Raw genomic sequence first — 15,536 nt, 5'->3', positions numbered from 1 at the left:
CTAAGGGAGTCAACCAAGGCTAGAGACAAATGCAGTAAAAGTAACTAGTGAAGAAATTGTGGTCATTCGGACTAGGGGCTATTTGATAATGCTTTCTGTCTATGCCCAGAAATTATCTTTTATAGAATTAATGTGTTCCCAACTAATTTATAGATAGGAAATTTTTTTTTTTCCTATGACATTTCCCCTCATGAGTGCCAGTTAAAATGACCTGAGGAAGAAACCAAGGTGTTGTCTGCTCCTATCTTGCTCCTGGCTGATTTAGCCAGTTCCGAAAGCACACTTGGGAATATTCTGCCCCACTTAACTTGATGAGCCGCAGCCCAGCGTATGTTCTAGTTTCAATCTTTCTAAACATAGAGAAGAGTCATTATAATCATCATCCAACTCAATTTACTGGGTTCCCTTTCACTCAAGCAAATACATTTAGGTAAAATGTTTCAATCATTTTCTTTTGAAGTAAATATAGGCCTCTTTGAATCTCAGATAATAATAGAAGAACTTTGCTAAGTTCTGTCTATTTTTATGTTTTTTCCCAGTTAGGTCATTAAGATCCCAAACCAGTCACCCTGCTGTGCTGTGCCCACTCTTAGAGCAAGGAGGTGGGTTAGGGAGGGTTCCCCAAGGACAATGAGGGGGCTGTCGCCTGGAGGAGGGACGGATGCTGGGCAGAGAAATACCAGCCTCTTCCCGAGATTCTCCCTGGATGGGAAATCCACCTTCCCTCTCCCCTTTTCCCAGTTCCCTCATTCCCAAAATAATTTCCCCCCACAAACTGAGTGCTACATCAGCCTAGGCAGGAATCTGGCACTCTGATTTGTAGAATTCAAAGCAAAGGTGTAAATAATACACAAGTCCTGTAGGGATCTCATAAGCCAAAGAAGAGCTTAATATCCCAAATGGAATGCGAATGAAGGAAGTTTAGTTTTGTTTGTTTCTTTGTGCGTTTATTTTGTGATTTGAGTTGATTTGATTTGAGAGTGTCCTTTTCTATGCTGGTTGGTGTCTCAAAACACCATCTCAGCACCCTGCTCCCTCCAGGGAGTAAAAGGCACGAAATGAACTTTCAGCTGCACCCTTCCACCTTTCTCCCTGCTTTGGTAGAGGACTCAGCATCAATAAAAGTTTCTCAAAAAAAAAAACTCCTGCAGGGAAGCAGCTAGTCAGGTTTCGGGGAGGCTCAGTGGGAGGGAATCCGCATGTGCCAGGCTCCTGATGCTCCCCACAGGAGACCCACATGGCTGTGAGCGGCAAAGCAGGGGAGACACGGGGTCTGAGGCCCAATGCTGGCAAGCACCCACCTGCAAGAGGAAGCACATAACAAGCAGAGCAGAGCTCAGGGCAGAGGCTCGAGGACCACACTCTAGGCTCCAGGAGGCCTGTCTCACAAGCGCCACTTTTCCTGGAAATACAGCCCTCCAGCTTTAGTTATGCATGTTCTACCACCATGGGGGAGTCAGACCGTCTCAGGGCACACCTGACCTGAATTGAGGACTGGATCTCACATTTCCAGGGCATCTGGGCTGCCCTAAACAGAATATATGGTTCACTGAGGCTCAGAACTCAGGGCCAGGTGACAAGATTTAGGAATATAATCCCTTAATTCTAATTGTGTTTCTGCCCCCAACACCAACCACATCAAAATCCATATCTCAAGTACAGAATCAGGCTGATCCTGTAGCATTTATCATAGGTTTGCCAGTGCAGATCTAGCGTAGTACAATTTGCTTACAAAGGCAAACACCCATTTCTAGGCGCTCCATTTCTTCAACTGGTCCACTCATTCTGGAAGACCATGACTCTTAGTTTGCAGTGTTTTATGGGAGATACTAAGTCATGGTCATGCTCACTTTTGATTTCCGACTTCAGACTAAGTCACAGATACATCCAGAACCAGTTGTATCATCGAAATTATCACTCTCAAGAACTCAAAATAGACCTTCCATTTGATCTCACAATCCCACTACTAGGCACCTACCCAGAAGGAAAAAAATGATTTTATTATAAGGACATTTGCACGTGATTGTTTATCTTAGCTCAATTTATAATTGCCAAGATGTGGAAACAACCTAAATGCCCATCAACCCAGAAATAGATTAATACACTGCGGTATATGTATACCATGGAATACTATTCAACCATAAAAATGATGGAGACCTGGGCGGCGCCTGTGGCTCAGTGAGTAGGGCGCCAGCCCCATATGCCGAGGGTGGCGGGTTCAAACCCAGCCCCGGCCAAACTGCAACCAAAAAATAGCCGGGCGTTGTGGCGGGCGCCTGTAGTCCCAGCTGCTCGGGAGGCTGAGGCAAGAGAATCGCGTAAGCCCAAGAGTTGGAGGTTGCTGTGAGCCGTGTGACGCCACGGCACTCTACCTGAGGGCGGTACAGTGAGACTCTGTCTCTACAAAAAAAAAAAAATGATGGAGACTTTACATCTTTTGTATTAACCTGGATGGAGTTGGAGAACATTCTTCTTAGTAAAGTATCACAGGAATGGAAAAGCAAGTATCCAATGTACTCCTCAATACTAATATGAACCCAGCAGATGAACTAATACATGCCCACACAAGAGAAAAACTCAATTCAATTCAAGATGGGGGGAGGGGGCGGAGGGGAAGGAGGCAGGGGGATTGACTGGCGTGCTCCCACTTAATGGACATGACGTAAAGGTATATGGCACACCGCCTGGAGGAGGGACACACTGCAACAGGGACTATGCCTGAGAAATGTGCCCCTTGTAACCTCATTTTTTGTACCCTCAAATTAACCTGAAATTTTAAAAAATAAATAAATAAAAATAAAAACAGTCACAGAAGAAAAAGCAATTAACACTCTCACCAATCTCTTCTCCTCCATTCAGGGCACACACATGCTTCAACCGACTGGATCTTCCACCATATCCCTCGTATTCCATGCTCTACGAAAAGTTGTTAACAGCAGTAGAAGAGACCAGCACCTTTGGACTCGAGTGAGGACATGGAACCCTGCCTGGCATTTTCCTGGCCAGTGAACATCAACCTTCCTAGGATGATCCATCCTTCCCTTTCCCTGAATTGACTCGCTTTTGATTTTGGTATTTCATGATTTTTATTTTCAAACCAAATCAGGATTGACAAAATTGTGCATGAAGAACTGCCTTCTTCTAAGATCTAACCTTCAGGCTTCTCTCCTCTGTTTTCGATGAACTGCTAGCCTGTATGCAATATTAAAACAAAAACAAAACAGCTGTCTAAAGGTCTGTGTATAGCTCCACATACCTCCATTACTAACAGTGAAATAAGAATGCAAGTTATGCTACACTTGACCAAATGGTAATAAATGTTTACTTCCATTTCTATCATTGAAGGGAAAATTTGAGCATTAAGCATTCCAAGCTTTTATACGCCCAGGTCTTCTGAGCAGAGCCACCATGTTTTATAATTTCCAACAACCAGATCCAGATCTAGGAGCTAATCAACTCTTTGCTTTCCTCCTTCTCCACTTTTTCCCCAGTGCATACTCTCCATCCAAAGGACAGCAGGGGCAAAACTGAAATTTTTATACATCCAACTCATTGATTCACATATGGCATCAGTCCCCTCAGCTGGAACTAGACATATGGTGCAAATATGACACTTCCCACAATTAACAACCGCAAGAGAAACACCTGCTTCTGATGCACCATGGCGCATCCCAAGGGCTGTGGGGAGTGTGGGTTCAACCCCAGTTCGGAGGGGTCTGGAGGGGGAGCACGAGAGAAGCACAGACTTGTGCGCATGTGCAAGAAGGAAACCTTGACTGGCGTAGACAGAGGATGAGGCTTCCATCTCCCTTGCCTGGTATAGAATGTGGTGATGAAAATAGGAGAAAGGAAAGAAGGACGTTTTACATTGAATACCTGCTTTGTTTAGTCTAGCTGCAGTTCTCCTTCACAAACAAAAAAAACATATGGATGATCTCATGATATTTGTTAAACCAAGTATTACTTGCTTAGCAGACAAACCTTTTTTTGTTCTGACTTTGATATCGGTTTTATCGTGCTTTCTTTTCTTTTCTTAATCATGGCGTTCAAGTTCCTTCACATCTGACCATGCACAGGGCCCACACTTATTAAGAAGCTGCAGAGAGTGACGGTGCTCGTCAGGGGCCAAGGGCAATCTGGTACTTCTTCTCCATCCGCAGCAATCCTCCTGGGGCAGAAATGGGACACCCCCAAGGCATGCCGATTTGTGTCAAAATAAATATTCAGTTTCTTTTAGCATTCAGTAAAAACATATCTCAGAAAACTCAGTGTTGTCAGAAAAACAGTTGCAGGCTCCAAAGACAGCCTGACCTCTTGATTACATTTGAAATAAACCCAATCATAATGGCCATTTGCTATTCTTTGCTAACCTTGTTCTCCATGTTGTCTGAAATATGTCATAAATGAAAGTGTTTTTCTTCACTGGGAAAAGAAGAGCTAAAGAGACTCCACTATTTTAATGACACATTGTTGTTTTCAATCCATTAATACAAGGGGGAAATGTGAGGAAAGCAAGACAAAGTTAACTTCACACGAAGCCAAGCCTTGTGGCCGGTTCTACCAGTTTGTGTCTGGACAGTGCATTATTCAAGTCCCCTGCACTCTAAAATAAATCATTCTTTTAGCAGGAATTATTTACAATGCCCAGTACCTCTTGCTACTACTGTGTATCTGCTGTCAATCAGGGAGTGTAAATTCTAGAAATTTAGCCTTAGGTTATCGTCCAAAAGGAATATTTACTAAAATGGGATGAAATGTGCAAGTTATGTAGAATTTGAGGAATATGCAAATTCAGTACATATTTCAGTATCTGAATTGTAATAGATTCCAATGGAGCTATTATTTATTTAGGAAATCAGAACACAGGATTATGCAAGTCATTGTACCAGTTCCTTATTCTAATTCTTTGAATAGCTTCTCTAAGAGAGGGCCATGTTTCATCTTTAGAACTTGGTGTAATACATATGTAAATACTCCCTAATTCAAACACCCAGCTCTTTTTTTAGTACTTACTCAGCAGAGGTTGGAAAGGAAGAGAGCTATTCGTAAAATGGAGCCAGTTACTGGGAGATTTACAACTTACATAAAAATCTAATTAATCTATTAATCAGATTTATTACTTCTCTACACGAAAGGAATGTGGTGTCTCCGAAATTACATATAGAGAGGCAACTTTGGCGTAAGCATTTTGTCAACTAGCTTTTCCTTATCCACTACCTAAGCTATGGCTCCAGATATATCCCACAAAGCATAATAGGAACAGCATTTCCTAAAAGTGCAAAACTCCATAAAAAATAATGACATCGAAGTCATCTGAAAGAAACTAAAGCTCGCTTACCAGAGGCCCAGGGTGCCGCTGCAGAGAGTTATGGGAGGAAAACAAAAGAGAAGCTCAGAAACAAGTTATGCAGAGATCTTTTTTGCCTCATATCGGAGGTTGATTTTAAAAAATATAACAGCTAGATATAAATATAATATACAAAATTATGCCATTAATTTCAATGGGTGAAGGTGTAAAACACCCCGAATCATATAATTCAATTGGTAAGGCAGATCTGTTTGTTACCACCCATAATATCTTTTTAATTTAAAGCATGAGTTTTTTCCATCGAGCCAAACTTCAAAATGAATTATTTATAAGCCACAACCTCCCTAAAACCAGATCTTTTAGATCTAGTTTTAATAATAATGCCCTCGATCAGGGGACAGGTAAGAACAATAAATAAGAAAAAATTTATATTAACAACTTTGAAAAATCCTTTTGAAATGCTTTAAGGGGTTGAATTCATTCCATGGATATCACAAATGTTTTATTCTGTAACAAGATGAAAAAGAAAAAAGAAATTGACTCTGTGGGGTCAGGAGAGGTTTTCTGAATCTGCAAGCGCGTCACTTTCTGTCTAGGTGGTGGCTGTGAAAATGCTGGGAGAGGGGTAAGAAAATTAAGAAAAAGAGGTCTATGATTTGGAGGGGAAAAGTTTTACATATGCAACAGCTAAGTCTTTTTTCTTTTAATATGTCACCAAATGTCCTTTAACAGTGAGTATGTTTGTGTGACAAGCCAACCAGCTGAGTTTTCCAGAACAATTCTAGTGTTACATCAATCTGCTGTCTGTCCATGTGTCAAACCTTGTGTCCAAAATCTGGGTTCAGAAAATTTCTCAGTTGCCACAAATATTTTCCCAGTCAAGAAGAAACACTTTCAAATGAAAGTAGTTAGAACTTTACATAACAAATGTGGTGCTTTATTATTATTATTATTATTATTATTAATTATTATGTACTTCAGTGTTCATTATTAAAACTATTGCAATACTATAACATAAAAACCTGGGATGGATGTTCCAGCCATCATAAGGTCCAAAAGAGAAAGTGTTATTTTCCTGTTAGTGACATATAGTCCCTTTGTTATAGTAGAGAAAAAAAGGTGCCTAGAGGTAGTGTACAGAGTAAATATTGTTCCATTAGCCTACTTCCTGCAGCTTCCAATTTATCTAAGGAAATGTCTATAACAATTTTGTTTAAAAGTCTTTGTTCTAGTCAATAGCAGAAGAAGCTCACGTTACTGGGCCGATTTTGCTCACATCAACAAGAGAAATGTCACGTGATACTCAGGCCTTGCTTTCTCTTCCATCACACCGCCTTCAAGGAATGTCAATAAACTCACTTTGGTATGGCCCTGTGTACTCTCCTTATTGCAAACAGAAGGCTAGGGCTGCACATAGCGATTCATTTTTTCCCCGTGCTCTCAGTGGATGTAAGCAATAAAACAGCATAGAAGCTGACCAGCTGCTATGATAAACAATCATAAAAACCATAACCAGGAAAAAATCTTTATCTGAAAAGCATCGTATGTGCTCCCAAATCCATGAATAAAGGAACAGCTTTGTAACGCATATTTTGTGTGTGCCTGTAAGAACAATACACAAACCACCTGAGCCTCACCCCTAGTGCCAGGTTATGTCGAACCAAGTGTACACTGGTTCATGGGACTTCCCACCTAGGGGGCTGTTTCTCCGAAGGCTTCAGGCCACAGCCTAACACAGCGTGAGCCTGGGACAAAGGTTACCACTAGGCAAACATGATGCTTCCTATGGTGCATATCACAAACTCCCAAGATCAAAATGTCATTACCTCTTTCCAAGCCTCTGAAAGACAAATCACGTGGTTCTGACAGGGTGGGAAGTCGATGTATTGTTTAAGGAGAAAATATTTTATGATTAGAAAAAAGGTCCATTCATTAGAAAAAAGGTGCACCGTGAGGGAAAAGGGACACACAGCTTATATTCATGTTGACAGAGGATAGTTCCCAAACAGAATAAATGAAGGGAGGTCTGGAACCTCAGGCTAATCTGTATCCGTGAGGCAGGAAGCACTGCATTTACAGCTGGAAACAGATAACTTTCGTCTGACTGGTCTAGCTTGGAGACAGAGAATCTGAGATAAGGGCCACTGAGTCATATGTTGGGGGCTAATGGTATGCCCTGTCACAAAATATCCCCTTGGTCCCTAGACTCCTGGACTTGGCATAACCATTAGAAAATTTGCCAGGAGGGTGAAGTTTGCAGAAGAGATGGAAAGTGAGCGTATGAAGCAGATGCCAGAAATCACGGCTGGTGTGTAGTCACCACGGAGGGACACGGCTGCTTATTCCTGTAGCCTCTCTGAGCCAGTTTGCTAGGGCTGCGGTAACAAAGAACCACAAATGGGGTAGCTTACACAGGTCTGGCAGGGGTCAGGGGGTCAGTTCCTTCTGAGGGCTGTGAGAAAACACCTGTTCCGTCCCTGTCTCCTAATTCTAAAGGGTTTGCTTGCAGTCTTTGGCCTTCCTGTCCTGTAGATCTCAGCCTTCCATCTTCCTATGCTGTGTGTGTGTGTGTCCCCTCCCCCGACCTTAAGAGCTTTCAACAGCAATAGTAATAATAATAAACACAACACTCCATGCTTTTCACCTACAACCTTATGAAATAGCTACTTTTTATATCCCCACTTTAAGCTGGGGGGGAAAAATACAGAAGTTCATTAACTTGCCCAAAGTCACGTAGTGAATGGTATAGCCAAGATTTCAGTTCATCAGGATCCTGCCCAAGGGCCCAGGCACCAACCTTTACTGTAAACCGCTTCATTCAATAAACCATTTATTGAATATGTATCACATGTTGGATCCTGGGCGAGGCACAGGGGCCACTGGCAGTCCTTGCCCTCAGGGAGCTGACAGTGACACAACACATTCTTCTCCTCCAACTGAGATTTGCCCCTGATTTAAATGTGAGTTGTCTCCTCACCCCAACCTCACCAGGCTCCTGAGTATGTTACGGTGCCGTGAAAAAATAACAAGGAAGCAAATTGCTACAGGAAAATGGGACCAGAACAATAGGCTCTATCAGAGAGGAAGATTGGACAGGAATTAATTCCTCCAGAGACAGAATTTGAGCATGTACAAAACTGAGAAAATAATTTAGATTTTTCAGCAAGAGGGAGGGAAACATGCTGTTTTTCCTGAAACAGTAAACAGAGAAGGAATAGAAGTGACTCAATCAGCCTAAGAACTTCCTATCTTTAGAAGCTGGAGGAACACAGCTACAGAGAGATTTTCTTTTTAATGTCTGAGACCTCGAATTGAGTTAGTGTTAAAACTTGCTCAAATTAGAATTAACTTGTTCAAATAATTGGGGAAATGATATATGCCCAAGAACTTGTATGTCCTTCCATTTTATTCCAAAAGCTATATGTTATAATAATTATAGAGTCTGCTTTTTCCCTTAACAGTTATACAACCCCTGTTACTTTTGAAATGAAAGAAAAGTTGGGTCATGATTATTATCTTGTCCAGACTGTCATATTCATCCATAAAAAGCTTCTTCTCATCTTTCAACCTTATTTTTTTAGTAGGAAAAATTAAATGACAATGGGCAGTAACTTTTTCTGAGATTGTGGTAGATCATATAAAATGGCCTCAATTCTTCAGCACTTCCTAAAGCCATACTTTTTACCCTGTAATTTTGCAGTCACCTCTATCTTGGGGGGGACATTCTGACCACCCAACGTCATGCAAAGAACTTGCACAGTGAAACTGGACTGCTCTCTCTTGCTGCTCTGCTATCACCAAGAAAAGAGCAAGCCAGGGAGAAGAGGAGGATGAGGGGCAAAAGCTGAGCTCAGGGTAGATCAACCAACAGCCAACTGATTCCCAGGTATTTAATCAAACCCAGCCAAGTTTGTTAGCCCCACTCACCGACCTCCAGCTGACCCCAGAGAAGTCAACACTAAAAGTGCATGGCAACCTACCTGTGGTGTCTTGTGATGACTGTCCATCATTGTGGCAATGGACAACTAATTCAAAGATCATTGGGCCGCCTTTCCTTTCTAGAACAACTTTTGAAAACAAGTGCTGAAGGTTTTGGTTAGCCTCCTGAAAGCATCCACTGTGCATGGTAGCCACCGGACCCCAGTGAGAACAGCCCACATCACAAAGTCCCTAAGTTGGGAGAGAGGCTGGTGCAGATGTGGAGAGAAGGGAACACTTTTACACTGTTATACTGCAGACTCATACAGCCTCTTCAGAAAAAAGTATGCAGAATTCATGAAGAACTCAAAATAGATCTTCTGTTTGGTCCTACAACCCCCATTACTGGGCAATCTACTCAAAAGAAAAAAAAAATGATTTTATCAGAAGGGCATTTGCACTAGATTATTTATCACAGCTCAGTTTATAACGGCCAAGCTATGGAAATAATCCAAGTGCCCATCGACCAAGGAATGGATTAATAAACTGTGGTATATTATATGTACACCATGGAATACTATTCAGCCATAAAAAGACAGAGACTTTGGGCAATGCCTGTGGCTCAAAGGAGTGGGGCGCCGGCCCCATATGCCGGAGGTGGTGGGTTCAAACCCAGCCCTGGCCAAAAACTGCAAAAAAAAAAAAAAAAAAGACAGAGACTTTACATCCTTTGTATTAACCTGGGTAGAGTTGGAGAACATTCTCTTTAGTCAAGTATCACAAGCACGGAAGAGCAAGTGTTCAATGTACTCAATACTAATATGAAGCCAGTAGAGGAACTAATGAATGCCCTCACAAGAGAAAAACTCAGTTTAATTCAAGTTGGAAGGAGGAGAGAGGAGAGTGTGGTAAGAGGGGCGGTGGGAGGAGTGATTGGCCTGCTCCCACCTAATGGGCACAAAGTAAGGGTATAAGGCACACCGCCTGGGGGAGGGACACAACTACAACAGGGACTTCACCTAACAAACGTAAACATTGTAACCTGATCTTGTGTACCCTTGTATTAATCTGAAATTTAAAAAAAAGAATAATTATACTGGAGAGAGAGGAGAGACTGGCCTATCAGCATAACTTTTTAGAATATAATTCAGTAATATGTATCAAGAGTTTTAAAATATCAATGACCAGGTTGTGGTTCAAAATTGCATCTTGCTGGTGGTTCCAGAGGAGGTGTCTTTTATTCAGGGCCTGTACTAAACCATGCTCAGCTGCTGTCCCTATTCTGTCCCCCCATGTCAGTAACTCTCCGTATTTATGCAGGATTACAACTCCTGTGCAGACAGAGGAAGCTAACAGAGAATTACGTTGTATGACACATTCCAGAAGTTGATGTCCCCAGGCAAAAACTCTGTAGGAGTGTATAAGAGAGAGAAGAGCCTTCATGGCAAAGCGTTTCTTCATTCAGTTTATTCAGGAAGTATTGATTGAGCATGTACTCTGTGCTAGGCACTATTCTAGGCATTTGTGTTGCAGCATACACAAAACAGAGAAATAAATAAATAAATGATATGGTATGTTGAGAGGTGATAAGTTTACAGGGGAGAAATAAAGAAAGAAGATAAAACATACTAAAATTAAAGGGGTTCCAAATATAAAAAGAATGTTTAGGGAAGGTGCCAATGAAAGATGATGTTTGGGCAAAACCTGAAAAGAGATTAAAGAGAACCTTAAGATTATCTGGGAGAAAAGGAGTCCAGCCAAAGGAAACTGTAGTGTTTCTCATTGATCTAGTATGCCGTGGCTTGTAGTTTTCACATACTTTACCAAAAGAGCAAGCCGGAAAGGAAAGGCAGTACCCCCCAGTTCCACGGAGTCTCTCCCAGGTGAATGCTTACCAGACTCTGCAGATCAGGCTGTGGCCATCCCCCTGCCGTCCAGCTGCAGCCTGGCGAGGCTCACCAGCGCTGAATGAACAGAGAGTGGAGTCAGGGAAAGCACACACACCCTTAGACAAAGTGAAGTCTCGTTTACTCAAGGACAAATAACTCTAGAACCTATGAAAACATCACAGAACAAGGGGAAAAATCAACACCCTGAAATCTGCAGGAATTTATCCCTGAAAATAGTTGACTACAGGCAACAACTGAAATCCTCTAAAAATTTCTAACTGGCATACTGAATAGGAAGCAAAGCGATATGACCATTAAGAAATAGAAGTAAGACACATAAAAAGAAAGCTGAACTGATTGAAAAATTAGCCAAAATAAGAAATAAGCAAACAATAGCAGAGTTGTAACTGAGATGGAAAACTGAGCTGACTTCAGAACCACCACAGCCTCATGCTCGAAATGCATACAAAGGAGGGATGAAGGACGACTGTTTTAATGTAATACATGGTGAAGCCAAAATACTAGAAATAAAAAGGAACCTACAGCTGTGGTGGTTAGTAAAAGTTGGTCAAATACATCAAGAACATGAGTTTAAAAAAAAATAATAAATAAATAAAAAGAACATGAGTTTTAACTCTTGTGTGTCAGGACTTGAGCCTTCAGTCTTCCTATGTAGCCAGGAACTAGAAATGAACTCTCAGCATTGAAGCTGAAGTTGGGAAAGTGCTGTCCTCTTGTGAATAGGTTATAAAACGCTCCACTGCTGATGTGGCGTCATAGCAGGCAGTAAGTCAGTTATTGGAGGAAGCAGTGAACCCCAGATCCTGATTCAGGACTCAGGACACAAATTCCCATTATCCAAATGCTTCAGAACCTCCAAGCTCCATTGAGAAATTAAATAAAAAATGTGTTTCCCAGTGAACAAATTCTGTAGAGTCAGGAAAAAAGCCATTCAGAAACTAATTTATATCCTAGCACTCTGGGAGGCTGAGGTGGGCAGATGGCTTGAGTTCAGGAGTTCGAGACCCAGCCTGAGCAAGAGCAAGACTGTCTCTAAAAATAGCTAGGTATTGTGGTGGGTGTCCGTAATCCCATAATCCCATCTACTCGGGAGGCTGAAGCAAGAGGATCACTTGAGCCCAAGAGTTTGAGGTTGCTGTGAGCTACAGCACTCAACAGGGCAACAGAGTGAGACTCTGTTTCAAAAACAAAACAAAACAAAAAGAAAAGAAACTAACTCACAGAGATTCTTCCCCAACTCAGACCCCACTTAGTATCCTTCAAAAGATGACTATAATTAAATAGGGGTGCAGGGCGGTGCCTGTGGCTCAGAGAGTAGGGCGCTGGCCCCACATACTGGGATGGTGGGTTCAAGCCCAGCCCCAGCCACAAACTGCAAAAAAAAAAAATACGGGGTGCAAGCAAAAAAGTTATAAAATACATAAGGAACTTCATTGCCAGGAAAGAGAATACACAGGTAGAATGAACAGGAGCTTGAAATGGTTCAGCAATCTGAAAAAGTCATTACATAAGTACTTTGAAATGTTCGAACAGAGAAGGGAGGGATAGACTATGTAAACAGGGGCAGAAGATTATAAACCATGACAAAGCACATTTAAAAAGAACGGTATTGTTTCTTTGCACTTTTTTTTTTTGCTAGAACAAGCCAGTTGAAACCTATAAGTATTAAACTTTAATGAAAATGTGGGTAGCAGCTCACTTTTTAAAAATAAGATAAGTGTTTAGTTATGGTTTTGATCAGGAAAGCAGAGCCATTCTGAGGGCTATGGAATGGGGATTTAGTAAAGGGATTAACCTTCCACAGGTGCATGGAAAGTTTTGCATCTGATACCTAGCCTGAATCGGGAATAGAATCCAGGAATAAAGCCAGAGAGAAGTAGGGCAAATGGATCTCCTAAGGATAAACTAAAACCCACGAGAAAACCAGAACCCACTCAGTTTCTCACTACTGCAACCTCAAAAATGTGAGTGACTTGCCAAAACAGTTGTCTCTCTTCATCATGAAACTGCAACACCTACCAGACCCAGGACTCACAGAAACTCGTCATCTAGTCCACCAGCAACTTCTGCGGGCCCTGCCTTGAAAGCATTTCCATTGCTTCTTTCTAATTCCACTGCCACTCCTTAAACCCAGCCGCAGTAATTTCTCACCTCTATGCTATTGTCCTAGTCTGCTATCCGGCCGTCCCACATCTAATTTTGCCACCTTAGTCTCTCCTCCACATGATCGCAAGATAATCTCTGTAAGTTAGTTTCTTTCCTTTTTGTTTTTGTTTGTTTAATCCTTATGATATGTGTCAACCTGCAGCCTGTGGGCCACATGCAGATTACTTCAGGCCTGTTTTGCTTATCTGTGGTATCAAATATCGTGAAAAATATGCACAGAGTTTTTTTGTTGTTGTTCATCAGCTTTGGTTGGTGTTTGTGAATTTAATATGTGCCCAAGACAACTCTTATTCTTCCAATGTGCGGGAGAAAAGAAAAAAGGTTAGACACTCAGCTCTCCCATCCTAACCCTCCAGTGGTTTCCCATCACTTATGGATCCCTGCATGGTCTGCCCCAGCTCCCTCTCTTAATCTTTCTCCCAGCCACACCCCCCAACCACGTTTTCATCCCCGTTTCCTCCGCCAGACCGTCTCTTCTCCTGCACCCCCACACGGCTCTCCTCTCACTTCCTCTAGGACCCTGGGCGTCACCATCTCAGAGACTTTCTCTGCCCCCTATGTCTAAAGTACTACCTCCAGGCCCTCCTTACTTCCTTTTCTTGCTTCATGTTTTTCATGCTCCTTATCTCCACCTCACATTATATTACCTATCTCTCTGTTGTGTGTTGGCTCTGTAAGAACGAATTCCAAGAAATCAGAGGTATTGTTTTGCTTACCACTATAGCGCCAAGGCCTACCGCAGTTCTAGCACAGAGGAGATACAGGCTATTTCTTCAATAAATACTTGAATTAATTTTACGCAGAGTATAAAAAAAATGAGAAACTAACTCGTTTTATGAATCCTGTATACCTACAATATCAAAAACTGAAGAAGTAGACCTAAGGAAAGAAAACTATAGGTCAAACTTTATTATTCAAAAAAATGATGCCAAAGCAACCGAATTTAATACAATTCCAACCAAAATCCAAGTAAGATTTTTGTAGAAACTGACAAGCTGATTCTAAAATGTTTGGGTAAATTCAAAGGATCTAGGAAAGCCATAAAAATCTTGAAAAAGAACAACAAAAGTTAGAAGAAAGAATGTACTTGACGTCAAGATTTTCTATGAAGGTAGAGTGATCAAGATAGTGAAGCAATAAATAAATCAGTAAAACAGTCTGGAACAGCACTTTTCAACAGAATTTTCCAAGATGATAAAAATGTCCTACCTATATGCTGTCCAGTGTGATGGCCACTCGTCACATACAGCTATTGAGCATTTGAAATGTGGCTAGTGTGACCAAGGAACTAAATTCTGATTTAATTTTAATGAACTTAAATCTAATTGAAATAGTCACTTGTAGCTGGCAGCTCCAACATGGGACAGTCCAGTAGCAGATCTACAAAGAGATGTAAAATGACTTACAGCCAACATGCCAAAGCATTTTCTTATGAAGAGGAAAAACTCTTGAATGAACGGTGCTGAAAACTAGACAAGCTGTAATTTTTTTTTAACATGAACTCAACAGCGATCTTATACCATACATGAAAATAAATTTGAGATGAAAAACAGACCTAAAGTTAAAAGTACAAAACATAGAGGACAACACAGGAGAAAATCTTCACAGTCATGGGATAGGCAAAGACTCCCACCCAAGTGCACAGAAACCACCACCATAAAAGTACAAATTGATAAATTAAACCTCATTAAAATTACAATCTTCTGCCCATCCACTGACATTGTTGAGAAAAATGAACACACCAACCACAGACTGGGAGAAAATATTTGTAACACACGTATCTGCCAAAGCTTTATACAGAGAGCACATAAATAACTCAGTAAAACCCAATTTAAAATGAGCAAAAGTGTTGAACACATATCTCATAAAAAAGATATACAAATAGCAAATAAGCACATGAGAAAGTATTCAACACTATTAGTAATCAGGGAACTACAAATTAAAATGATAATATGAGGCCACGATATACTCACTGGAATAGCTGAAATTTTAAAATCAGAGAATACTGAGTATTGGCAAAGATCCAGAACTGGAAGTCTCTGCATTGCTGGTAGGGGTGGTATAATTTCTTTCGAAACCCTTTTGTAGCGTCTTAAGAATATAATTACACATCTACCCTATGACCTAGCTATTCTGCTTCTAGGTATTTCCCAAGAGAAAGGAAAACATGTCCATACAAAGCTTTATGCAAGAATCCTTGCTTTATTCATAATAGCTCAGAACTGGAAACAGTC

At 41.2% G+C, this 15,536-nt stretch overlaps 1 protein-coding gene across 6 annotated transcripts in view; it reads left to right on the top strand.

Moving 5' to 3' along the window:
• The window catches only part of HECW1 (HECT, C2 and WW domain containing E3 ubiquitin protein ligase 1), a 458,920-nt gene extending 452,243 nt beyond the window's left edge, over positions 1 to 6,677 (top strand). For all 6 annotated transcript variants that reach the window (XM_053608465.1, XM_053608463.1, XM_053608468.1 and 3 more), the window contains one exon: positions 2,860 to 6,677. In XM_053608465.1, coding sequence (XP_053464440.1) covers positions 2,860 to 2,971 — 112 coding nt within the window. In that variant the 3' untranslated portion in view covers positions 2,972 to 6,677. The remainder of the gene's footprint in view (positions 1 to 2,859) is intronic.
• Positions 6,678 to 15,536: the final 8,859 nt, after the last annotated feature.

The sequence above is a fragment of the Nycticebus coucang genome, chromosome 11, assembly GCF_027406575.1.
Source record: "Nycticebus coucang isolate mNycCou1 chromosome 11, mNycCou1.pri, whole genome shotgun sequence".
Classification (NCBI taxonomy): domain Eukaryota; kingdom Metazoa; phylum Chordata; class Mammalia; order Primates; family Lorisidae; genus Nycticebus; species Nycticebus coucang.
Note: the sequence above shows the minus strand (reverse complement) of the source record. Positions and strands in the feature narration are given on the sequence as shown.